General features: G+C 34.7%; 2 protein-coding genes, 1 long non-coding RNA gene and 1 other non-coding gene across 10 annotated transcripts; 2 read left to right on the top strand and 2 right to left on the bottom strand.

The window, feature by feature from the left end:
• Nucleotides 1–1,342: 1,342 nt before the first annotated feature.
• Nucleotides 1,343–4,323, bottom strand: LOC110802592 (E3 ubiquitin ligase BIG BROTHER-related). Of its 3 annotated transcripts, none has more exons than XM_056827323.1 (8): nucleotides 4,161–4,323; nucleotides 3,899–4,071; nucleotides 3,477–3,579; nucleotides 3,302–3,351; nucleotides 2,897–2,938; nucleotides 2,496–2,617; nucleotides 1,832–1,940; nucleotides 1,343–1,403 (listed from the first exon to the last, which is right to left on the bottom strand). In XM_056827323.1, the coding sequence occupies exons 2-8, from the start codon at nucleotides 4,004–4,006 to the stop codon at nucleotides 1,356–1,358; spliced, it is 582 nt and encodes a 193-aa protein (XP_056683301.1). In that variant the 5' UTR covers nucleotides 4,007–4,071; nucleotides 4,161–4,323; the 3' UTR covers nucleotides 1,343–1,355. The 3 variants fall into 3 exon arrangements, with proteins under 3 accessions (XP_056683301.1, XP_056683299.1, XP_056683300.1); XM_056827321.1 differs by having other exon boundaries at nucleotides 3,450–3,579; nucleotides 4,161–4,301; XM_056827322.1 differs by lacking the exons at nucleotides 1,343–1,403; nucleotides 1,832–1,940 and adding an exon at nucleotides 2,017–2,348 and having other exon boundaries at nucleotides 3,450–3,579; nucleotides 4,161–4,301.
• An 84-nt stretch (nucleotides 4,324–4,407) lies between these two features.
• LOC110802591 (DNA repair protein XRCC2 homolog) lies at nucleotides 4,408–24,860 on the bottom strand. Of its 5 annotated transcripts, none has more exons than XM_056827320.1 (11): nucleotides 24,642–24,859; nucleotides 24,403–24,550; nucleotides 21,260–21,396; nucleotides 20,852–20,919; nucleotides 19,807–19,869; nucleotides 18,819–18,956; nucleotides 17,965–18,067; nucleotides 6,433–6,493; nucleotides 6,136–6,215; nucleotides 5,520–5,591; nucleotides 4,408–4,714 (listed from the first exon to the last, which is right to left on the bottom strand). In XM_056827320.1, exons 1-10 carry the CDS (start codon nucleotides 24,816–24,818, stop codon nucleotides 5,568–5,570), a joined length of 999 nt encoding a protein of 332 aa, XP_056683298.1. In that variant the 5' UTR covers nucleotides 24,819–24,859; the 3' UTR covers nucleotides 4,408–4,714; nucleotides 5,520–5,567. The 5 variants fall into 5 exon arrangements, 3 of the variants coding, with proteins under 3 accessions (XP_056683298.1, XP_021863725.1, XP_021863726.1); XM_022008033.2 differs by having other exon boundaries at nucleotides 4,408–4,805; nucleotides 24,642–24,858; XM_022008034.2 differs by having other exon boundaries at nucleotides 4,408–4,805; nucleotides 21,260–21,384; nucleotides 24,642–24,856.
• LOC130459774 (uncharacterized) lies at nucleotides 16,254–16,861 on the top strand. Its single transcript, XR_008919379.1, has 2 exons — nucleotides 16,254–16,446; nucleotides 16,528–16,861. It is a non-coding gene; the product is annotated as an uncharacterized lncRNA (long non-coding RNA).
• A 419-nt stretch (nucleotides 24,861–25,279) lies between the features above and the next one.
• On the top strand, nucleotides 25,280–25,352 carry TRNAA-UGC (transfer RNA alanine (anticodon UGC)). The gene has a single exon. It is a non-coding gene; the product is annotated as a tRNA-Ala (tRNA).
• The last annotated feature ends 331 nt before the right edge of the window (nucleotides 25,353–25,683 follow it).

The raw sequence follows: 25,683 nt of genomic DNA, 5'->3' as shown, positions 1-25,683 counted from the left end.
GAGTCATATGTGACTTGAACCTTTTTCCTGCCACACTTGTGACACTTACTTTCCACCACATATGAATTCATTGCTGCCTTCTGCTTCTTTGCTTTGTCCCATATTGACCCTATGGTTTTTCTGTTGTAATCAAATTCTATGGCTGCATCCCTTATTGTCCCAAACAAAAGAGTTTCTGAATCTGGAATTTTTCTATTCAGCAGGTACACCAAAATTTCAAGCCTCAATTCATTATTTATTCTAGGGGTCCTAGGCTTATGATGATCTGTTCTTTGTGTTGCTGTTTGATGATGAATTGGTGATGCATTTTCTGATGGTGGTGGAAAGTTCAAATAAAAAAGAAATGGTACCTCTTGAAAGTTGGTAGTTTGCTGCTGCCCTTCCCCTTCTACTTCTGGTACTTGCTGTACATATTCAGTGCTGTTTGGTACATCTTCATTAAACCCAAAGTCCCCAAAATCAGCAGCAGTATTTTGAGAAGCTTGTACCAAGTCAGCAGCATCATCACCTTCCTCCGAGTCAGAATCGGAGTTAATGCCATAGCCTTCATCATCAGAAAATCCGAGGAAATAGTCATCCTCTTGATCTGAAGCCATTAAGTCCCCTGTTTTTTTGCTATTTAATGCTGAATTGAGGAAGAAATTTTGGTGTTTTTCTTGTATTTATTGAACTTGGTAAAAGTCAGATTTTGGTCTTTTGTGGGGGGAAAGTGACCCTATTTATAAAGGGAATTCACTATTTCAACCCCTCAAAATTTGGAGGGAAAATGAAAATCCCCTGTTTTTTTATTTGGGGAAAAATTTGGAGGGAAAACTGAAAATCAATTGTTTGGGCTAAATTTCCAGCCAAAAAAAACGTGAGTCATTGTATGATTGTTTCTGATTGGTCCATGTAACAGCAGATGGTTCCCATACCCCATGTGACTGAAAATTTATGCTGATTTATTTCAATACTTTAATAAAATATCTACTTTTCTCCCTATTAATTAAATACTTTCTCTCTCTTTACTTTATTCAATTTCTTACACCCAATCATTATTCTTACACCCAATCATTACTCATATCCCAATACAAACCAAGATTCAGTTTTCTTAAACCACACCCAACATTCTTTAGGGGAAGAACAAAAGAGAATGGAGGGAGTAGTATACAGCACTACAAGTAATCTATTTGTGTTTCACTATAATTTCATTATTTTTCCTGGGTAAAATAAATGTTCACATTTACAATTTTACATAGTCTAGCCGAGACTTCAAAATCTTATGAAATCTCCATTAAATAAATGTACAAATATAAATGGAATACAAAGTTTCAGGAATAAGCTATATCCAGGAGAGTAGTAACCTATTTATCTTGTCAGGATTTGTTCTGTGGTGTAATCTCTATAGAACATATTGGACAAACCTACAATCAAACACACAAAATTTATTATTCGAGATATTTTTTTTATTTTTCTTCCAAGAAAACTTGGGTACAAACAAATATGCAAAGTAATGAAACTAGAAATGTTAAACATTGCAGATTTTCCTACAGAATCAATTCATTCTCAATTTATCTTTCTTTTCATATTTCTAGAGTTGAAACTGTTGCCCACATCTATCTTTTGTAGGTGGGTTTATTTATCTTTCTTTTGATGAAAAAACATGAATAATTAAGTCAAACAAATTAGTCCTGTTAAGTGTATTACAACATCACATGGCCAATTGGGGTAATTGGTCATGTTTAGGGTCGGCCCTAGCCAACAAGAGGTATGACCCAACATGTAACATTATCAATTAGTTATAGATAAACTAGTTGTTTCTTTTATGTATGGATAAGGATATATTACGTACCTTCTTAATTTGAAGCCATTGATTTATGCAATCCGTATGAAATGGATGTTGGCAATGCAAGGCAACCAATTGCTCCCCTTCGTCATATTCCATTTGACATATTACACACCTACGAAATTAAATAATCTCCCCAATCAATATTTATGTCAAAACTAGTTTAATTTTTAACCTTATTGTTAAGGACTCCCACATATCTGTTATGCACTTATGTGCACCTACTTGTTACTTTTTGCGTCATTTATTTCAAAGATTATTTCTACACTAATGGAATTAATGATTGTAACTTGTTTAGTGAACCGAGTGATCTTAGATTAAAGGATCAATAACATATATTTTTATTTATTTTTTGGAAATTTACACGGGAAACATATGAAATCAACCTCTTATTAAACATGTGAAGGATTTACTCTCTGAGCTAAAACATTTTTGTGTTTGTGATGTCAACTCTAATTTTATTTGGCAACTTTTGTATAAGACCGCCTGACAGGAACAATGAGGAAAGATCGCGTACGCCATGCTGATGTCATCAATAAAAAAATTGTTTCATTGACCAATAACTAATTGAGTATTAAAATTACCGCCCACAATATAGCAAACAAAAGCAAAATAAGTATAAAATCAATTTAATATTATTTATTTAAATATAGAAATAGACATAGCTCACCTATCAATTGTAGTTTTGCATTCGACAAACTTATGAACACATGATGACAATGATGAAGTAATTTCCTCAATAGATAGTCCACGACTCTCCTCTCCAACAACTTCTCCCAATGCTATTAATTCCTGTAATATATAACCAAAATCATATGAATTAATAGAATGTTAGGGTAATTGTTAGTTTTAACTTAATTGACTTTAACCAACAAAAGGTTAAACACCAATGATTAAAGTTTCGCGTTGGTAATATGTTGGTCAAAACGTTATAATTTTAAGGATTTTAAGCAAATACGTCGTATAGAGTGATGCACGATCATAACTGAAATAGAGTATTTTAATATAAGATCATAAACGTAAACAAAATAAATCGTATATGATGGTGTAATATATTTGGTTATGACTTACTTCATAAGACATTTCATCTGGATCGATTTCATCCTCCTCAATCTGCAAAATAATAAGTTTGACGTTATGAGATTAACCATTATGATGGCTAATACGAAAACATTATGGAGTATAAATTAGACAATTGGGAGAAATATTATAATCATGGAAAATATTATTTGTAATAGCATCCAAGCAAATTTGAACTAGTGATTGTAGTGACAAGTATTCCAAGACAGTACATTAATCTTTACGTGTTAGGTATTATTACAAGTGTTAAAATATACTCCGTACTTTACTAGTTCAGATTTGAACATCTTGTAAGATGGTAACAAAGTTTTTATCAATTTTTGACGGTTAATATGATTAGTATATTTTTCAAAGGGAGAAAATTATGCAAACAATTTTAGAAGAAAATGGAATGACCTCGTCGGTGAAGCTACCTTCTTCGTCCTCCTCGATAAATTCTAATTCATCTGCCAACATCATACATTATTAAACAAATTTAAACTTGATTGTTTCTATGATTTATCTATTTTATTTAAAAAAATAAGTTTCCTCAAATAAGAATTACCGTAAAATTCTTGAGTATCAAAGTTACCATCAAAGTCATGTGACGAAGAACTTCCGGTTTCTTCCTCTTCATCTTCAGTTTCATCATCTGTATCACTCCTAATTGTCTCGAGCATTGTAAATGTACTTTCCTAATCACATTAGCACAAACCAATTACTTTTTCACACTTTGTATTGTATTGCAAGTTTTTTAATGAAAAGTAACCTTTAATTTGTAGTAACTTTTAAGGGGTCATGTCATGTATGGTAACTTATTCGTAGAGGCTAGCAGACTTATGTAAAGTCAGGCTCGTGCAATGCGAGATTGCCAGATACGGAGTACATAGTTTTGAAAAAGTGATATAAGGTCATCTAGACTTAAAGTGGACAAACAGCCATAGCCACTTATAGCATGAGATGTTGTTGCTAGTTTATTTGAAAGGGATTAATCAAAGGAGCTAAGAGGAAAACCTGTTCTTGCAACGCAATAGCGAAAGCGTGATCTGAATCAATAGAAAGCTGCTTTGATGCCTGCTGCTGCTGCTGCTGCTGTTTCGCCTGTTCATCATTGTTCTCCATGATCCGAATCAACCTGCTGCAACTGTCTTTCTTTTCTGTATCACACGATTTGACAGCTTTGGATTCTGAAGGAGGTATTATATCAAACAAGCACCAAAACCTAAGAAAAGGCAGAAATATATAAAGATATAAAAAGTTGATTCAGTTGGCCAACCTCTTGTAGAAGAAGTACTACATCACACGTTAATAATTATCAAAACATATTCCCTTGATTATTCTGTTCTTGGTACACAAGGCATTGCACAGCAAAGATAGTTGCTTCTTTTACTTGCCCCAGATGAAAAGTTCCATCAACATTCCCCTGTTGTGAAAATGATCCAATTTGACCGCTGTACATGCATCTCGGTATGGATAAATCAAGAATCTCAAGTATTCTAAAAAGCCAAGATAGAGCCTATTCGTTTCTGATCCTCCGAAAATATTCACTTCACATTGCTTCAAAAGCTGCCAATTCCTTGGTAATACAATTTCATTTTTAGTCTCTTTATCCTAGTAGGCCAAAATGTCTAAATTTACACAAAATTATACACCAACAGGATTGCAATTTACAAAATATCTGCTCAGTATTCAACAACTTTACAGTTAATACATATATTTGCATCTTTCTATGACGAGTTTTGATAATCCTGCTTTTCTTGACGTACTCAATTTGCCTAAAGCCCAAGGTCAAGCAAAGACAGGTCGAGTCTGCACAACAGTCCCTGGTACCTGGAAAAGTTGCATGTCATACCAGGAGCTAGATGTCCAAAAACGTTACTTTCCAAGACTGTAGTTACCAGTTGCGAAATTGCATCATCACCTATTAAAAGTGCCATAGGATGTAAATAAAAGAGGATGGATATATAGATAAAAGACGGTGTAACTTAGAAGCATAGAGCATAACTGAATACAAGTACTTGTAGTTTTTCTAACTAATAAAGTGTCTTTCCATATCCAGTAATTTATTTTAAAAAGTAAAACCACTTTACATTCTTTGGCAATCAACATCAACATTAACAATTTAACATCAACCTCTGAAGCTTCTCGGGTTAGAATGTAATGAACTAGCCTAAGGGAAGGGGTAGTGTACTAGAGTAGGTGATGCATAGTTAGTTGTAAGATTAGACTTGAAAAAAGAAGTCTGTTGAGCTTGTAATGCTATAAAAGGAGTTCAGTGAGAGAAAAGGCATCATGAATACTACTGAGAGTTTTCTTCGGTTTTGTTTTACACTTTGGGAGAGAACAAGCCTTCAAAATATTGTACTTCGTATTATCTTTCATTCCCAGTTTCTAATTTTGGTTACCATCTTCTTCCTTCAATTTTCTGGACAAATTTCCAGTTCGTAACAGATAAACATGGAATACCTGTGATAACAAAGAGGTTCTTCCCAATTGACTCTTAATTCAAAGTCCAATGTCCATGAGACTATATACTATGCAAAGGTAAACAAAAGTAAATGACCTATTTTTTATTTAGTTCAAATTATATCTTGCACATTCTTTTATCATCCAAGGTAAAGATCATAGAAAATACCATGAGGTCTTTCAGAAACATCCACAACTTGGACATTGTATATCTCTATCAAGGAACAGCTATTATGCCAACCTGCATGTAAATAACAAAATTAGTACGTAGTACTACGTACAAGATACCGTGATGCAAACATAAGAATTTTTTTTTAACCCCTTCCCTCTGTATTTCTTCCCTTTTTCCCCCTCTCTATTTTTATAAAACCAAGAGTTAGTTGTATGACAAAATTCTCAAACTTCCAAAATGCACTATCCTTTTTGATGAAACACAGTTCAAAAGAATAACAAGAAGTCACCTTTTCTTAACAGAAATAGTACTATTTTTGAAATAATATATAGGATTTTCGACAAGAGTTCTCTAGTAAACAAACTACATTCAGATTCTTGTGTCGCTTATCAAATATTTACACAAGCAAACATTTTTATTTGGTGGTTGGTTAAAGAAGAAAGTACAGGGTAACACGACTACTTCAACTACTTTGTGAGCGCACACAAACGACTTTGTAGATAATACGATAAGTATAATATAGCATAAGTTATATAAATTACTCTTGAAATTAGATTGATTCAGTAAAGAAGCTTCAGTAAGTTGTGTAAAAACATCAAAGCATGTTTCTTACATCTCTGATTACAAACTTGTCTTTGAAGCCTAAAGACGGCAGTAACCATTGCCCCAAGTAAACTTGCTCATCAGTTGTGCCTGTACCATAAATATAGAAACACAGTTTGCATACATATGCACAGACAGCAACAAAAAAACAATAAAATTCAGGAGACCCTGCCACTGGTAGTGTGTATGGAATTCAACATACTTGCAGCCTTGTCTTTGAAAGGTAGGGAGTCAAAAAAATTCAAAAGACCACAACTATGCTTGCCGAAGATGATAGAAATGGAAAAGAAGAGTACTCATAAATTACAATTACTGGCACGGTATTCTTGACTTGATGGCCGAACAGATATCCTGTGCGTAACAAAGGACTGCAAGAACAAATAGAAAACACGAAATTTGAGCATGAGGAAGTGTAATGATGGTGTAGCATTAGTTGAACAAAGGCAAAACAAGCCCATATTGGGACTTGTGCCAGCCAAGGGGGAGAATTGAGTCTCCTAATTTAACCTAGTGTCCTTCTATTGTATACTAATATAATATTAGGGTTAGGGACAACGAATTAAGCAATAACTTTGCAACAAAAAAGAGAAATGAAAAACCCTAAATCCTCCCCCTTGTAACCGGCGCTAATACCACCAAAAAGCAACGTTCTAGAAGACGTGTGTTCACGGTGGTGTTCAACTGGTGTTCATGGACTAATTAGATGAGCAACACTTGGGGCTCTCAGATCTTCAAAGCTTGCATACAACAGGGAATTCACGCTATAAAGGTTGTATATCTAATCCTTATTATTTGATTCATGTGTTCGTTATGCATATGATCCTATGATAGATGATAGGAAACAGTTTCCTGAAATTCCGTTGTATATGCATCTATATGTTCCTACGGTGGTATCAATTTTGCGTAACATAATATTCAAATGATCATGTTTTGTCTATGACGTTATTATTTTGATTCAATCAAGGGATGACGTTATTATTTTGATTCAATCAAGGGAAGATTTATTTATGGCTTGAATTTTCATAATTGATATTAATAGTCTGGTTCCAAACAAGCATCAACCATGTTACTTGCGCGAAAGTAGCCTGTAAAGTTTGTATATCTCTCCATTCAGCTCCAGTAGCATTTTCTGGCAGGGATTCAGGGGAGTGGATTGTCAAGAAAACTTTCATTTCCTTCCGCTCTAGAGAACGATTCTCACATCCATTTCCCATTCTAGAAAGTTATGTGAATTCAGTTTGTCTTTTTCGAGTATAGGGTGCAAATTTAAAGTAGAGGTGTTGTTGTTGTTGGCATTAGACATGGCAACTACAACAAAATAATAAAGAAAGATTCAAAAGCAGTAATTAAACAAATTTTGCTTTTGATAAACATTGACTGAATCTTGCTTTATTATTTTGTTGTAGTTACCATGTCAAATGCCAACAACAAAAACACCTCTGCTTTAAATTTGCACCTTATACTCGAATAAGACAAATTGAATGCACACAACTTTCTAGAAAGGGAAATGGATGTGAGAATCGTTCTCTAGAGCGGAAGGAAATGAAAGTGTTCTTGACAATCCACTCTGTGAACCTTGCCAAAAAATGCTATTGCAATTTGCAACTGAATGTAGAGATAGACAAACTCTACAGGCTAACTCCGTGCAAGTAACATGCTTGATGCTTCTTTGCATGGAAACAGATTATCAGAAACGTTTTGATGATCTGGATGCCTACACCATAATCAACAGAAAATCGTGTTTCAGAAGCACGCTGATTAGAGAATACTAGAATGCAAGTTGGGCAAGGGGAAGCCCGTTGGTCCGCACGTGTTCAACATGATTAAACACTTACCGATCATGGAGAATTGGTCTACCCTTAACCTAAAGAACTGGCAACTGATATCGTGATCAAATCCTTGCCTGAAATTTTTCATAACTTTCGTTTGAATTTCCATATGCAAGAAGGGGGAGGGGGGTACTCTCCAAGAGTTGCATGGTATGTTGGTTCAGGCAGAGAGGAGCTTACCTAGTGAACCTGAGCATAAGGATGTTTTAATGGTTAGGAAGGGTAAACAGCTCAAGAAGAAAGAGCTCCTATGAAGAAGAACAAGGGTAAGGCAGTTGCCAATGATTACACTTTTGACAAGCCAAAGGCCACTCTTAAGGCTAAAGTAGCAGCAAAACATGGGTGCTACCCCTGCCAATTGCCCCAAGTCTCTGGAGGAGAAGAAGAGTGGTGCTTCGACTTCAGTTATCTATGTTATACAAGTTAATTTAGCTACATTCACTTCTTTGGTATTTGATACCGGTTGTGGATCTCACATTATTTGTAATGTACAGGGACTAAATAGAAGTAGGAGCTTGAGCAAAGGCGGAGTGGATCTCCGAGTAGGCAGTGGAGCAAGAGTATGAGATTATAGTTTACGTTTGCCTTCTGGTATGATATTAGAACTACATAATTGTTATTACGTTCCAGCTATTACCAAGAACATAATTTTCATTCCGGTTTTAGATTCAGAATGGTTTTCATTCCAAGTTATGAATAATTGTTGTTCTGCATATTAGAATGGTATGTTCTATGTCTTTGCTAAATTAGCAAATAGGTTATATGTGCTAGACTTAGATCACCACATCTATCACATAGACAATAATAAACACAAACCAAATGACTTGAACCCTACAACCCTATTTATCTATGGCATTGTCGATTAGGCCACATAAGATCGAAGCGCATAGAGAAACTCCATAAGGATGGAATTCTCAAATCATTTGATTTTGAGTCATTTGAAATATGTGAGTTTTGCTTGATGGGGAAAAAGGACAAAGTCTTCTTTTACACGCTCAGGTGACAGGCCAATGATCTTTTAGCCCTTATACATACTGTTGTCTATGGACCTATGAGTACTTTGGCTAGGGGAGGATACGGATATTTCATAACTTGTATAGATGATGTAAGCAGATTTGGATATATTTACCTATTGCGGCATAAGTCGGAATCCTTTGAAAAGTTCAAGAGATTCCAAAATGAAATGCAGAACCAGCTTGGGAAGAAAATTAAATCATTGAGATCCGATCGTGGTGGTGAATATTTGTCTCAAGAATTTAGCGATGATTTTTTTCAACTTTTTGGGCCTTTTGGTAATTTTAATCTTCATTAAGAGGGATGTAACCCACAGTTTAAAAAAGCGCTTAAAGCCCTGGGAGCTTGGAAGCTCACAGAAGAACGCTTCTGCCAGCCGAAGCCTAGCGACATACACTTCCTAGCGCTTTTGCGCTTTGTAGTCTGGGAACAACAAACCCTTCTTTTTAATTAAAAAATAAAACCATGTGACTCTAATCTTCTTTTTTAAAGTATCACATGATTTCTTTTTTAAAAAAAACGAATATTTGGGGGAGTTTGAAAACCCTAGTGCAATTTTCTCCTGTAGTCGGATTTCTCTAGCCTTCTTGCCGGATTTCTCCAGTCGGATTTTGAATTTTTCTTTCATCTTTTCATTTTCTCTTTTTTTTCTTTCACTTTTCTCCATATTTCCTAAACTTTTAAAATTTTATTATTTCTTTCCGGATGCGCTTCGCCTACGAAAAGCATGCGTTTTCGCTTTGCGCTTAAGCTCACGGGTCCTTTTGCGCTTCGATGCGTTTCGCGCTTTTTAAAACTAAGTGTGGACTAGTAATTGACAGTTGTCCTACATTCTGCTAATTAACAGTTGTATTATAATCTTTCTTTTACAAGCCTAAGATTTTATGAAGCACAAAAGCAGCACGGCTACATTAAATGTATTGAACTATTTGTTGACTGATTTTACTTTTACTTTGCTATTTATGTTTTCCATAGCTACATGCCTGCGTTAAATGTATTTAACTACTCCGTATTTATGGACTGATTTTACTTTTACTTTACTTTTACTGTGTTTTTTTCCTTTTACTGCAAGCCTTTTTCAAAACTGCAAATTAATTAATTTTGGTAGTTGTAAACATTCATGTACTCCACTTCACATTTTATTAAAGATCATAAGGAGTAATTCACAAGTGTAAATTTATTTACTCCGATAAATCTTTTCCAAATGAATAAAATAATTTTGATTCAAATATTAGCAAATGTCAGTCGCAAGAGTAAAAAAGAAAATTGAAACTGCGATACCGCATTGCTTAACATTTACAAGAGTAGTAGAAAAAATTGTACTATTTCGTAACTAAGTACATCTTTACCTACTTCGTGCATTAGTTATCAAATAAATGTTAGATGTGAATCGTATTCCAGTGTGTAAATATATATATATATATATATATATATATATATATATATATATATATACTATCTTCTTGTATATATATATATGTTACCCTCTTTAAAAAAATACAAAAATATTTACATATGAGTGACTTATACTTGCGATATAGGTGTCTTAAACAAATAAAGCATTTCAAAATAAGAAAATATTGAGTAACAAAGAGTATTAGAAATTTTATTTTATAAAGGTCTTTCGGGTTCTATTGGAGGTGGAAATTGGAAAGTCTATAAATTAATGTGAGGAGATATATAAGGATAGATACAGGGAATGCATTGGAAGAAAATATTAGATAAACAAGGAAAACATATGTGGATTCTTTTCAAGAAAAAGTAAGGTGAAAAACAACTGATCAAAGAAATAAATACAAAGTAGATTCTTTTATTTTACGGACTATGGAGTACTAATAGTACAAAGCAACTTCTTCTATTATACAGACAACAAAGTACTATGTATCTGTCAACTAAGAGTACTTAGACGATACTTTTTTTGTTAGAGGGCTGTAAATTTTTAAATAAATTACACATGACAGAGTTTCACTAAAATTAATTAATTTATCAAAAATATAACTGGTAATTTTGAATCAATAAAACGTAAAATAATATTCACATCATTGAATTGGGTAGCTTCACAATTGATTCATGGTAAATTTTTTTTTTTTTTTTTTGTAATTTTTATAATGAATATTTCACATCAACATAGTGTATATATTTTTAATTGATTTTTTTGCTGAATTAAATATATTAAATTTATATTTTTAATTGGTTTTTTTGTTAACTTAAATATATTAAATATATTTTTTTAATTGATTACTTTGTTGATTAGATATATATTTTCAATTGATTTTTTTGTTGAATTAAATATATTATTTTTAATTCATTTTTTTGTTGAATTAAATATATTAAATATATATTTTTAATTGATTTTTAATTATATGATACGTGATTCATAATCATTCAATTTCAGATTAACCTATATCGTTATAACAAAAAATTAATCAACTTCAAATAGTGAAAGTTAAACTCATTCTACTTCCATGATCCCCGACATATAACCACTAGGCCAAACATTAACCTATAAGGTAAGAATAATCTCAACACTATAACTTATAATCATCAATCTATGGTATAAAACATGACATTAGAACCATAAACCCTAAACCCTAACCCTGACCCTAACCCTGACCCTAACCCCTAACCCCTAACCCCTAACGATAGATTGAAAACTCGGTTTTGGTCGCGGTAACGGAACTGATGCATTGGTCGCGGTAGGAATTTGATTTTATAATATTTATAGGTAATAAATAGATATTAATAAAGAAATATTATATTAAATAAGATTTTTACTTAAAATTCACAATTTTTTGGTGTGAAAAAAAATATAAAAATATACGGACAAGTACGTTAATTTGGTACGGACAATAAAAATATTACGGTAATTTGGTACTTGGAAAAGTTGATGTCATGAATTTAAAAGATTAGAAAAAGAAAATGAATTCCATTCCAAAACACCTATCACTTATAATTCTTGAGAAATTAAAAGGTTATTCGGCATCCTTAATTCCTTACCGCCAAACAATTGAGTTTTTACTCACTGCCAGCTGTAAACAATTATGTTAGAATATGCCTTAAATCGGTCAAGCCCCTTACTGCAACGCCCCAACACAGGTATCTGTTATTCTGTTATTCTGGACTGGGTTATCTGCTTTGGGCCTATTTTCTGGGTTTTTCCGCATCTGTCTAGATAGTACTATATAAACTTCCTAGTTCATAACCTAGTCGTATTCTGTAATCCATACTCCTCAAGATCAATAAAACTTTCACCCCCCTCTGCCTGTGGACGTAGCTAACACATTGTTAGCTAACCACGTTAAATATTTGCGTTCTTTATTTACGTTATTTAATCTTTCTTTGCATCCGTTATAACAAGTTAAGCAAATGCAAGAAGACTAACTGCTAGCTGTTGTCCAAATTCAAAAATTAAATATATACTCTTTGGCCCACCAATTCTTTTTAATTAAAAAAAATCTACGTGTGAGTTTTGACTAGTCAATTACTCAATTAGGTTATTTATAATACCACTAGGCAGTAGGCCCGCCCATACCCACGTTTTTTCTCTCCTGCCCCACCAATTCTTCTAGATTGAGTCTCCTTCTTCGGTTGTTCATCTTCAACCTTCGACAATGAAATGCTCCGTTTTCCAGCAACTTCTGATATTCCTCCGACCACTAAGTCACTAACAACCATCGAAAATGGAAGAAAACAACATCATCGCAACCTCTGCTATTCCTCTGGCCATTAACTCGGCGATTTTAGAACGAGAACGGATGAATCGGGCGATTTTTGTACGGAACGAGTGAATCTGGCAAAATCTCGCCTTATTTGAACAAGGCGTGATAACTCGCTAAGTATCGGATCGCCAAACTCAAAATCCAAGTTAACTCGGACGATCCAAGTTAACTCGGCCGAGTTTTTATTCCATGCCCCTAACCCTAACCCTAAACCTAAACCCTAAACGTAAACCCTAAACCCTAAACACTAACCCTAAGCTATGAATTATGAACATTCTTAGACATCCACGAATCACAACCTACAAATTGTCAAGAGATTAACTTGTATTGGTTGAACACAACTTTAACAAACCTTAATGTAACGTAAGTTTATGATCATTCATTCATGACCCAGGATGTACAATTAGTCGATGTAAGATTAACATATATAAGTATAACAATACATTAGTCAACGTTAATGCAAAGTAAATTATTGTCATTTCAAGTGATCCACGATCTACAACCAATTGATGTAAGATTAGCCTATACCGGTAGAACATCATTTTAGTGAACCTTAACGTAATACAAATTATGGTCATTTCTAAAGATCCCAGATCCACGGTGTACAATCATTCGATGTGAGATTAACATATATCAATATAGCATAACATTACACGTAAGTTATCATCATTCCAAAAGATCCATGATCCACGATCTACAATCATCGGATGCACGAGTAAGATTAACATATGTCGCTCATAACATCAATCGACCTTAATGTAACATAACTTATGATCATTTTTAAAGATCTATGATCCGTGTTCCACGATTTAAGATTTAGATGTATGGTTAATCTATATTAAAAAATTATTATAATTATAATTATAATTATTTAGATATTATGATTTAAAGAAAAAGATGATAAGTATATATATTATAATTATATCATTGTTCTAATATGTAGCATGTCACAATTGTGTTACATGTTGCTTACAATCTACCTACCTACCTACATGCCACACCATTTTCTATTTTTGTCCATTTCCGATGGAGCCAAATATTCATTTGTTCTTTTGTCTTTGGGATGTAATAGACTAAATCAAAATGGCTCTTAAAACCTCTTTGCTTCCTTTCCATAAAGTAGAAGATGGTCGTCCCGTTGTCGTCCCGTTATCGCTTTTGGGTCAATAGAAAACAACCTCTCTGCAATTGTAGGGGTAAGGTTGCATACACCCGACCCCCCCTTACCCCGCTTCTTGCGGGAGCCTCTTTGAGGCAATGGGGTAATGATAATGATAATGATGATTAAATAATTTTTTTTTTAAAGGATAAAGATAAAATCTGGCACATGGAACCAGGAAAAGCAATCAAGCACTACTGTCTATAACTTATCTTTTCCATATGTTGTAATCAAAACCTTCCAATTACCCATGATTTACTCTCTTTCCCAATTAAAATCATTCAAGCAGCCTGAAACTATTTGTCAGTCTCTTCGACTCTTCCCCTTCTTTTGTCGATTCAATTTTTTTTTTGCTTCAATTCCTTAATCCCTCATCTATAAAATGATGACCATGTATCTCCGAATTCTCACACCTCAACCAAAAAATTCTCCAATTCTCATAATATCTTCCAATTGTAATGGCTTCACCAAACTCATCCATGCTAAACCTCCAAAGAAATTCACCACCAAGAAGGCCAAGTCCAACCCAATTTTCAAGCTATGATGAAAAACCTTCATGGAACCATGTCACTGTCATCGAAAACCCGACTAGTGGTGGTAACAGAAAATGGGCGTGCAACTATTGTCACAAATTAGTGGCAGGTTCATACACAAAAGTGAAAAGCCATCTTTTGGGTTTATCGAGGAACGGTGTTGAAGGATGCAACACGATATCGGATCAAGTTAAAGCTCAACTACAAAGGGACATGTCAAGGCAGAGAATTTGAATGCTAGGAAAGCAATGGACTCAAAGAGGAAGCTTGAGTAAACACTTTCTCCTGGTTCAGATTTAAAACAACAAAAAAAAAGAGCAAAACGCATTGGAGGTATGTTTCAATGTTGCTGGCAGAGATGAGTTAGATAAAGAATGTCCTAGCATGTTTTATGCCTCTGCCCTTCCATTTTCACTTGTGAAAAATCCGACTTTCGTCAACTTGTAAGCAAATTGGCAAACAGTAAGTGTGTTGGGTATGTTCCTCCTACATACAGCAGGATGAGGCTTTCTTTACTTGAGCAAGAAAAAGCACATGTGGATACCCTTCTTCGGCCTTTCTGCGATTCTTGGAAGAAGAAGGGAGTATCTTTGTGTTCGGATGGATGGACCGATAGGCAAAGTAGACCTCTCATCAATGTTATGGCTGCATCAGGATATGGCTCCTGTTTCTTAAATCTTTCAATGCAGGTGGAAATACGAAGGACACGGAGTATGTTGCTAGTCTTTTTCAAGAGGTCCTTGATAAAGAAAGGGCTCACAATGTTGTTCAGGATTATCACCGACAATGCTGGAAATTTCAAGGCAGTAGGTTTGGCTCTTAAAGCGAAATATCAACATATATGTGAACCACCTGTGAACTCAAGCCAATATGACCAATGTAAGTGGATTTCCTCTTTAATGTCGGACTGCAATGCAATTGTTGATTTTGTTTTGAATCATGGGAAATCCCTTGATATTTTCCATAGTTATTCTAAACATATGTTGGTTAAGGTAGCAGAACCCCTATTTGCATCGCACTTTATCATGGTTGAGCATTTGTTTTTAACAAAAAGTGCTTTAGAAAAAATGGTCTTAAATCCTTAATGGAAAACGTTTAGGAAGACATCAGTAGAGGAGAAAGCTGATCATGTTAAAAAATGTGTTATTTCCGACAATTGGTGGGGCAAGGTTGAATATTTCTTAACTTTAACAACCCCAATTAACAATATGATTAGGAAAGGTGATCTTGATGCCCCGTGTTTGTATTTAATTTATGACATGTGGGATTGCATGATCAAACAAAGCGAGGGAGAAAGTGTTTGAACATGAAGGTCTAGATGCAATTACTGGCCAATCTTCATTGTTTTATGTTATTCAAGGGGTATTAGAATCTAGATGGAGCAAAAGCAACACTCCACTTTATTGTATGGCTCAGTGTTACCTGGTTCGCTAGTATGAGATTGGGTACGGGTTCTCAATTCGCTACCTAATTTGCTAAATTAGACCAAAATTATACGATTTTGATGTTGTAATTCGCTTTTTCAGGTTCGCGGTTCGTGGGCTGATTAGAGGATTAGGTAACACTGGTATGGCTCACTCCTTAGTTCTTAAATACTATAGTGAGTCATGGCTGGAAGGTGGGTCTAGAATTGTTCCAAGGGTCGCACCCAATGTAATCCAAGAAGTCTCTCTAAAAAGAGCAAGTGCTTTAAGATAATGTACACAAACCCCGACGATCTTAAGAAAATATATGCTGAGTATGGTTGGTTTTCGGGGACCTTGGGTATTTTTAGTGGAGCCCATGTAATGGAATTAAGGGTTGGTGAAGATCCCTTGAGTTGGTGGGCTAGTTATGGTTCAACAACACCATTATTGCAAGCTCTAGCATTCAAATTGTTGTCCCAACCTGCTTCTTCCTCTTGTTGTGAAAGAAATTGGAGCTCTTTCTCCAATATCCAAAGCATAAAAAGGAATAGATTGCTTTCCAGTAGAGCCGAAGCCCTTGTGTACGTTCATACCGATTTGCGAATGATTTTCAAGAAGAAAGAGGAGTACAAATCGGGGCCGTCAAGCTACTGGGATGTGGGTAAGTTTTCAAATAAATATTTTAGTTTTGTATTTTTGTTTTTGTGTTTTATTACTGATTCTGTTTATATATATTTTTAAGGTGGAGATGCTCTTCTCGTTGATAATGAGCATAATGAAGCATTTGAGAATCTATTTCCGGATGATCCTAATATAGAAGCCACATTCTTCAAGGAGGAAGAACAGGGTTGACCGTTGGAGGCTTGGACTTATGAAGTGGAGATGCTAGAGCAGTGAAGGAAGTTGGAGTAGGGAAGCTGCTTATGCTATTTTCTGAGTTTTAATTCTATAGTTTCTTTATGTTTTTCTGTTGGATTGAATATTTGGGAATATTAAAGTGTTGTACTCCAGATGATTGGATTATTTTGTGACTTTGAAGTGATGTTTTGGAGTAATATGATTGGATTATTTTGTGACTTTTCAATTTAAAATATATATTTTAGCCTAATGTACAGAAACTAAAATAATATCCCGTGTCCCCGAGTCCATATCCATATTTTGGACCCTTCAAAAACGAGTCCACGAGTCCTTCATTTTAGAAATTTCAGGATCCAACCCTTGGACCCGTACCGAGGAAGCACCGTAAAGATCAATTAATGGGGTTTTGATCCTAGGATAAATGTCTTTTCACCCAAATCCTAACTTATCTCTTCAACAAAACCATCAACCTTCATCAACCAACAACAAAAGAGGATGGAACATGAAAACAATCCAAAAAGTTACATAATTTGCTTCAAGCAAAATTAGCAACTGTAACATGAGATCTTCAGAATACCACAACAAATACAATAACAATTGACTCAACTATATTGAAATCAAACTTAAGCCTCATAAAATTGCAAAATGAATTGTATAGAAAGTGCAGAATAAGATTTTGGGACTTATTCACAATGGAGGCTAACCAAATAGTAGATGTACCCTGAAGAGAAGAAGAAAGTCACCAAACACTTTGAGTAGGACCACTCAAATAGTGGGAATGTGCTTTCAAAATATTATAAGCACATTTTCCATGGGTACGGGAATAGACATGTGAACATAAGTAACTCGCCAGTGCAAGCTCGTGGCCTTTTCAAATGTACAAAAACAATGAAAATCAGATTCTTGTTTGTAATATTCATCATCATGGGTCATAAAATTAGAGGATTGAGTCATCACTCATTACACTACAATACAATAATGGACACCACACTTCTTTCCCCACACTGTTATATACTGAACAAGCCATAAGTGTGGTAAGTTGACAACTCAAATTATGGCAGCAGTGAGATTAACCATTTACTGAAACCCCGTCTAAATATTCCAAAAGGTGTTTGATCATGTTGATGCTTATTTAAGTTCAACGTATGGAACTATCTTAAAGCTCATCTCATTGGGTAAAGCAACTTATAAAGGACAAATCCAAACCCCCTAATTCATAAATAATGAAGATCTCAATAAATAAATAAATAAAAGAAAAAAAGAAGGCTTGGTGTATCTGGCTGAAACTTCAACATTGAAATTATCATACAAAAACTTTTACCTGCCAGGCAAGAGGCATATATTCACGGTGCAATGCATTTTCAGGACTGCTTTCCATAGTGTGTTGACCAGCTGCATCTTCTGAAGACCACTTTCTGAATGGCCTATTCAAATGGCAACTAAATCAGGCAAAGGGCCTCCAAGAATCCCATTCATGTTGAAAACGCATCAAGTTACCAGACTTTTAATCCATGATGTACCAAAAAAATTCTGATTTTTAGTAGCTGTAAATTTAGTAAGCAAAACAGAAAAAGAAATAATGCGTCGATACTAACAGTATTCACTTAAAGATTGCTTCCCGAAAAGCCTGATTACCTTGATGAAGAAAATATTTTAGAAGTTACTATTTTCATTTACCTTAGAAAAGGTGATCTGGTCGAAATTTTTTAAATTCCGAGTGATCTGGTGTTTAATAGTAGTAGATTTTTGTTTGCTGTAGGTAACGTTTTTGATTCTTTGTTGTCAGAAAACAATTTGTGAATGTGATTACAGAGACGAATCTTTTTTTTATAAAACAAAAAAGAAGAGCAGTCAAGTTGTACGACTCTAAACCCAAATCTTATACAATTAAAAAATGGGAAGAAAAAGAAGGAAAAAAACATTCCACCAAACACAAATGTTATGCAACATAAGATTATACTGACGAAGGATGTTTTGTTTACATGATAAGGTTTTTTTTTTCCCCTCAAAAAAAACTACAGATGAAGGTCTAGTTTATTTGATTCAGTTAGGTAAACATAAAATGTGTCTTTCTTAAATTAGATGGAAAATAAATTATTGCTTATAATGGAAATAGTTATCCGATACTACTCCATATTTGAGGACACTTAGGTTACCATCAGCAATACAAATTACCTTTTGATGTCGTTGGGTACAGACTTGTCAGCAAAAACTGTAGCTTTAGTAGCCAAAACAAGCATTGGTTGCACCCGAAGAAATTTTTTAATCTCACGGACTACAGCTTCTGTCACACTTTGAAGAGAAAAGATTTTCCTGAACAATTTGACAAAGTAGTTATAGTTTCCATATAGACAATTGTGATAAGACTGATACATCTATGAGGGAAATGGCAAATAGGATAAACAGATAGAGATAGTGGGGCTTGGTAAGTGGAAACTGTCTTCAACACGAGGACAAAAAAGACCTAAAGGGCATAACGATTATAACAACACCGTGAATGTGGTCATCCATAAAAAAACTATTGTCAGTCACTCTAATCCCAGTAATACAATTAAAATAAAACGATAACACCAGCCTATTCTTCAATTTAAAAAAACAAATTGTAGACTGCCATAGCTCCAAAGCTCCCAACTATTCCCTCAAATCTCAACACAGAATTCTCAGTACTAAACAAGAAATCTCAAAAATACTTTAACATCCTTTTATCTTAAATTCTAAAGATAAGGATGCAACCATGCAAACAAGGTCACTTGAACACAAATTTGACCCAAATGCTTTACAATAAGATCATATATGCATCAATTTACTTCCTATATAATCTAGAAAACTCAAAGACACTGCAGCCCAAATTTGAAAAAAAAGAAAAAGAATAACTGGCAATGCTCAAAGTTTGACCCCTGGCTTGGGCAGGTAGAGGGAGAAGAAAAGGAAAGGTTCTTAGGAATAGAAGTAAATATTAGGTATATCTCAGCTCTGAATTTTATTCTTCTCTCAAATATGCAATAGGAGTGTAAAAATGTCTTACAAGAAAAACAGAAACAGGGATTAAAATTTAATCATGACAAAAATTCGAATTTGGCAGACATGAATAGGCACAGAACATCAAGATAGAAAATGCACAAGAATGCATGATTATATAATAGTTACTTGGTATAGAAGGTACCTATTGTTTGACCCAAGAGGCATGGATGTTGAAGCACGGTCAACCCAGTAGTAAGCTCCTATACTGACAAAAAATAAAGATCGGACAAGTTGAACATTTAGAAAGATATATCATTATGATACTACTCTAGAATTTCAAAAGAAAGAGGAACCTAAAGGCCTATTACAAACCTAATGAACAAGAGTTCAATAGAGCTGCCAGCTTATTATAAAGAAAGGCCAACAGCAATACAGAAAATTTTCGACATGGAGGTGATACATGACAAAATGCTAAAGTTCTATAGCTGGAAAAAATAACAAAGATTTTCTGCCTTGAGCTTTTGGTAATGAGAACTAATAGCCCTGAAAAGTTGCAAGTTGAGCTCAGTCAGCTTACTATCTGCTGATCATTTCAAGAATTCAAAATAACAAATCAACACCTTCCACTAGTCACCTATGGCCTGCAAGTACAACTTTCGTTTGACATCCTTATTTGAAAAATATATCGGCTACTTGTTTTCTTTTTTTTAATTGATACTTTTAGCTTAAGGGAAAAAAAATCCTATTTCAAAATTACAAACGATAACAAATCAACCAAGCAGAACTAGAACTGGTTATATACTTATATAATCCCTGCATAATTTATTAGGAGTCACATTTACCACTGCCGGCCGTAATTCATTAGGAGTCACACTTCCATTTTTAGCAACTTTTCTACGTCACCATTTAATTAAATAATATATCTAATATACCCTATAACCCACCACAACATTAAACAATTCATTTTAGAAACCCACCCCACCAAAGTTAATGGTCCCTACTTGTTTTACTTGAATAAAATATTTACCCAAACTCCACTTGCTTTATTATTTTATTTCATTCTACTATTCTTCCTTAATACCCATGTCCGGCCATATGTGACTCCTTAATAAATCACGGAGGGAGTATAACTATAAGCAATATTAACAAGAGTGTACTGACATCAATAAATACAAACACAAATATAAGAAAGTGTTATCAATTTGAAAGAAGCAGGGCTTCAATGTCAATTCTAAGCGAAGGCAAACCTGTCAATCATCATGAAATAGACTTTTGAAGCAAACTCCTTTCTTGTCTGAAGTTGATAACTTAAAGTCTACAAAACAAGCAGAAGAACATAACTTAATGTCGGTAGATCAGATAATAAGAAATAAAGACTATCTATAATGATAAAATCAAATTAAAATAACATTAAGGATGATGATGATGCCAACATTCCAAGATCAATATAAATGTCGGGACAAGATATAAGATAATGATATCTAATGCAGCTGTCATAAATGGCATGGAATAGATTCTTTATCATCTTTAGCATGGCAATAGTAGCAGATAATTGAGAACACGGGACTCTTTGCTAATCTTCATATTTGTCCAGCCAAAAAGACCCATTCTAAAGCAGATCTAGCAACTGACAGACACGAATTGACATTCCTCACCTTCAGTGTAGCAAGAAACTCTAAACTATCATAACAACGAACATATAGGAAGCGTTCCAAACATTTGTGGATTAGTTCCTCATCACAGGTCCAATTTCCAGCGTCACCTAGATCATTACTCACTTCTGCACATAATTCTCAAAAAGATGTAGAAAGTTTCAGTGACTATAACATGGTTTGCAGTGCCATGCACTGAGGCAATCTCAAGGAAATGAAATTAAATGCAGAATATTCTAGCAATCAGGCAACATAATAAAAGAATGCCAAAATTTCAGAACATTATCCATAACCAACTAAATATCAATAATACTCCAGACCTCCGTCTCAAATGGTCCAATACTGCAATCACCATGAATGATACCAAACATTTAACTATCATAATGCGTAAGCATTTGCATCAAAAAAAATAATGCGTAAGCACAATAGCCCATTCATTGTGACCTCGTACTATCTTTACCATTCGTTCGGGGAAACATAAGTGGGGGGTGGAAGCATCTAAAATGGGAACGAGGCTTTTCATAGGTATAAATAAAATTCTATAGACCCGTTCACAACTTCAAACTCCTACGCCATACAGATTTTTTCCATAGAGCATGCACGGAAAAGAGCAGAAAAAGATTACTTCAAACAAGCAGCAAAACCTAAAAACCCACTTTTACACAAGAACAGGGGATTGAGCATCACCCAAGCATCTAAAGCCTCAAAATAAAAGTCGCCCGTTTTATTTGATCATTCCACCCCTCAAAAGAACTGGGCAATCTCCAAAAGTGTCACTTAGTAAGTAGTAAAAACATAAGTGAAACTCATGGTCACTAACCCTTAGGCCCTTACCCAATTCTTTCCCATCTTCACCAACCAATCTTTGTTCATACCCGCTTATCCCACAATCTAGAGACATAATCTAAAACTTAGAGCAAGACCTTAAATGTATCCCTAAAAGTTGTAAGAAGTCTCTCCATAGGAAATGCTTGGATCGGGAGTAATGAACATAAAGTAAAGAGAGCAAAAATATGTCTAGGTGGTGGTCAAAGGAATGTGAAGTGATAATGAGAAGAAGGATGGATGGGATAATCATCCTCATTTTGGAGGTAATTCATTACCCTAGGGTAATGAACTAATGATTGGTAACTATAACCCCCGAAACTACTGTAATAGTTTCCCTTATTATTCCCTCTTTCATCTACCTTCAAGGATTCAACTTCTTCGCCATTCCTTCTATTTTCCCACAATATATACCCCAATCCAAGCACACCCTTAAAATCACCTCGGCCTCACAATAAACTGAAGAAGTCTTGGCCTCAAGTGGCTTGTGTCCATATGAAGTGAGTACCAACAACAACAACAACAACAACAAAGCCTTAGTCCCAAAATGATTTGGGGTCGGCTAACATGAATCGTCGTAGGAGATCGTCATTATCACCAATCAAATCAGAAAGGAGCAGGAAGTAACAAGAAAAAAAGCAAGGAAGGGAAGGTGGAATTAATGAAAGTAAGATAGAGAAAAATGTATATATATTATAGAAGAAATATTATAAGAGATAATAAAAAATAAGTAAAGTTTAAAATAAATGAATTAGTAAAATAAGTACATTTCAAAATAGCATGTAAAAATATAAAAAAAAATTCAAAAGAATTTTAAAAATAAAATAAAAATTAAAAATAAGAATAAAAAATAAATTAAAAAATAGAAAGAAACAGAAACATGTTAGCTGTATAAGTCAAATGAAGTCATCAATATATATTCTCTCCCTCCACTCTGTCCTATCCAACGCCATATTTTCCTCAATCCCAAGAAAGCTCATATCGTGCTCAATCACCTTCCTCCAAGTTTTCTTAGGTCTTCCCCTACCCCTTGTAATTCTATCATTTTGCCACCCTTCTATTCTCCTAACCGGGGCATCACTTGATCTTCTGCTTACATGTCCAAACCATCTTAAACGATTTTCCATCATCTTAAACTCAATCGGTGCAACCCCTACTTTCTTCCTAATAATCTCATTCCTCAAACGATCCTTTCTTATATGCCCACACATCCAACGTAACATACGCATCTCCGCCACATTCATCTTGTGCGCGTGACAATGTTTCACTGCCCAGCATTCCGTGCCGTATAACAAAGCCGGTCGAATTGCCATGCGATAAAATTTTTCCTTCAATCTTTGGGGCATGCCTGAATCACATAGGAACCCTGTGGCACCTATCCACTTCAACCAACCTGCTTTGATTCTATGGGCCACATCGCCATCCAATTCGCCATCCAATTCTCCATCCTTTTGGATAATAGATCCTAAATAACGGAACATTTCAGAGCCTTGGACAATTTTCCCATATAAGGTAATCCCCCTGTCTCTCTATCTTGGACTCCATAAACTTACACTACATATATTCCGTCTTGTTTCTACTCAGCCTAAAACCCCGAGATTCCAAAGTTTGTCTCCATAACTCCAACTTACTTTCCGCTCCTTCTTTTGTTTAATCAATCAACACAATATCATCTGCAAACATCATGCACCAGGGTATACCATCTTGGATTGACCTCGTCAATTCGTTCATGACTATAGCAAAAATAAACGGGCTAAGTGCGGAACCTTGATGCACTCCAATCGTAATGGGGAATTTTTCGGTCTTACCAACACTAGTTCTCACACTCGTGCTAACTCTCTCATACATGTCCTTGATGATACCAATATACTTCCTCGGAATTCCTGTCCTACTTAATACCCACCAAAGAATTTCCCTTGGTACCTTATCATACGCCTTCTCCAGATCAATGAAAACCATATGTAAATCCTTCTTCTTATCCCGATAACTCTCCATTAGTTGCCTTATAAGATGAATGACCTCCATAGTCGATCTCCCAGGCATAAATATAGAATATTGAGTACCAATTTGGTGTTGTTGGTACTAAATATATTTGTATTGGTATTCAAGATTATGTATTGGTACTCACTTATATGGACACAAGCCATTATAGGTTTAGAAATTCTAAACTAGGGAGTAATTTATATTATAACTCCCCCTCATACAAAATGCGACCTTTTCCAATTTGCAACACACAAATTCAAGAAGAGATTCAGAACTTAACGCACACTGGCTTATTTCATAAATTAACTCAAACACAAAGTACAATTAAAAAGACTTACGACAAACACTGTAAATCCGAAGCTTAAGAAGCTGAAGAAGCCGTAAAATATCGAACCGACAATCCAAATCAATGAACATCACCGATTGCTCAAGCCCTCCATAACTCACGCCCTTCCACTCTTTCGGCAAAATACAATTAATTGCAACCTAGAAATACAATTAAAATGACATGAATATAATTTCAAAACTTTGAAGAAATTAAACCTTACAGTAATTGTAAAGACAAATAATTGACCACCTGAAGAAGGATATGTGTCTTCCCGGAGGGAGAAGGGCCGACGATTTCGACGACGTTGCCAGGGCGGAGAGGGAGGCGGTGAAGCGGCGGAAGTAAAAGCGGAAGACGTGTGGTAGAAACCCTAGATAAGTAGGTTTCCGCCGTCTCGTCGGTGGTTAACCATTCTCTGATCTCCATTGATGATGAAATTGAAGTTGTTTAACTTTCAAAAGGTCTTGCGCGCACTAGGTGTACAATAAATTTATTGTACACCAAGATAACTTTTACCCAATTTTTTGTAACTTTAACCTAGTTTTGATTAACTTTTATATTAATAATAAAAAAATTGATAGATAAACTTTTTAAAGGGTTAAATGATTAATTTTATACATTATTTGCCATTTTAAAGAAATAATTTTTACTAAAATTAAAAAATTTATCACTAAAAAATACATAACTTTTACATATATAAGCTTAACTTTTAAGCATTTTGAGTTAACTTTTGCTCCGGTGTACAATATTTATTGTACACCCATTGTAAATAAGAATTTGTGTTTAACTTTTGGTTCGACTGCGGTCTCTCTCTTTTGGGCGGGAACAAGGGAAGCAACAGTTAAGGTGGACTGCCATATAAATTATGGAGTTAAACTTAACACCTTGGGGATGTAGCTCAAATGGTAGAGCGCTCGCTTTGCATGCGAGAGGCACGGGGTTCGATCCCCCGCATCTCCAACAGCTTTAATTTTAGCTAGCTACTTACCAACTTTTTTTTTTTCAATACAAATAAAATGTCACGATTATCATTTTAATTAGTTGAAACATTATAAAATATTCTTTATGCAACTGTTTAAAGTATTATTGGGCACAAAAAAATCAAAATTTTTAATCTATGCATTCTCCACTCAGATTATTCAGCACAATTTTGTATTTCAAAATCCAACTTAAGACTTTGTCTAGTTTTGCTACAATTCACCGCATGGTTTTGTATTGAGGATAACGCACCTATATGATAGAATATCGAATATGGTCTTGTGTCTTTTGATATACGTGGGCATACGCCTCT

The sequence above is a fragment of the Spinacia oleracea genome, chromosome 4 (assembly GCF_020520425.1).
Source record: "Spinacia oleracea cultivar Varoflay chromosome 4, BTI_SOV_V1, whole genome shotgun sequence".
NCBI classification, from domain to species: Eukaryota; Viridiplantae; Streptophyta; class Magnoliopsida; order Caryophyllales; family Amaranthaceae; genus Spinacia; species Spinacia oleracea.
This window is presented reverse-complemented; position numbering and strand designations above follow the sequence as displayed.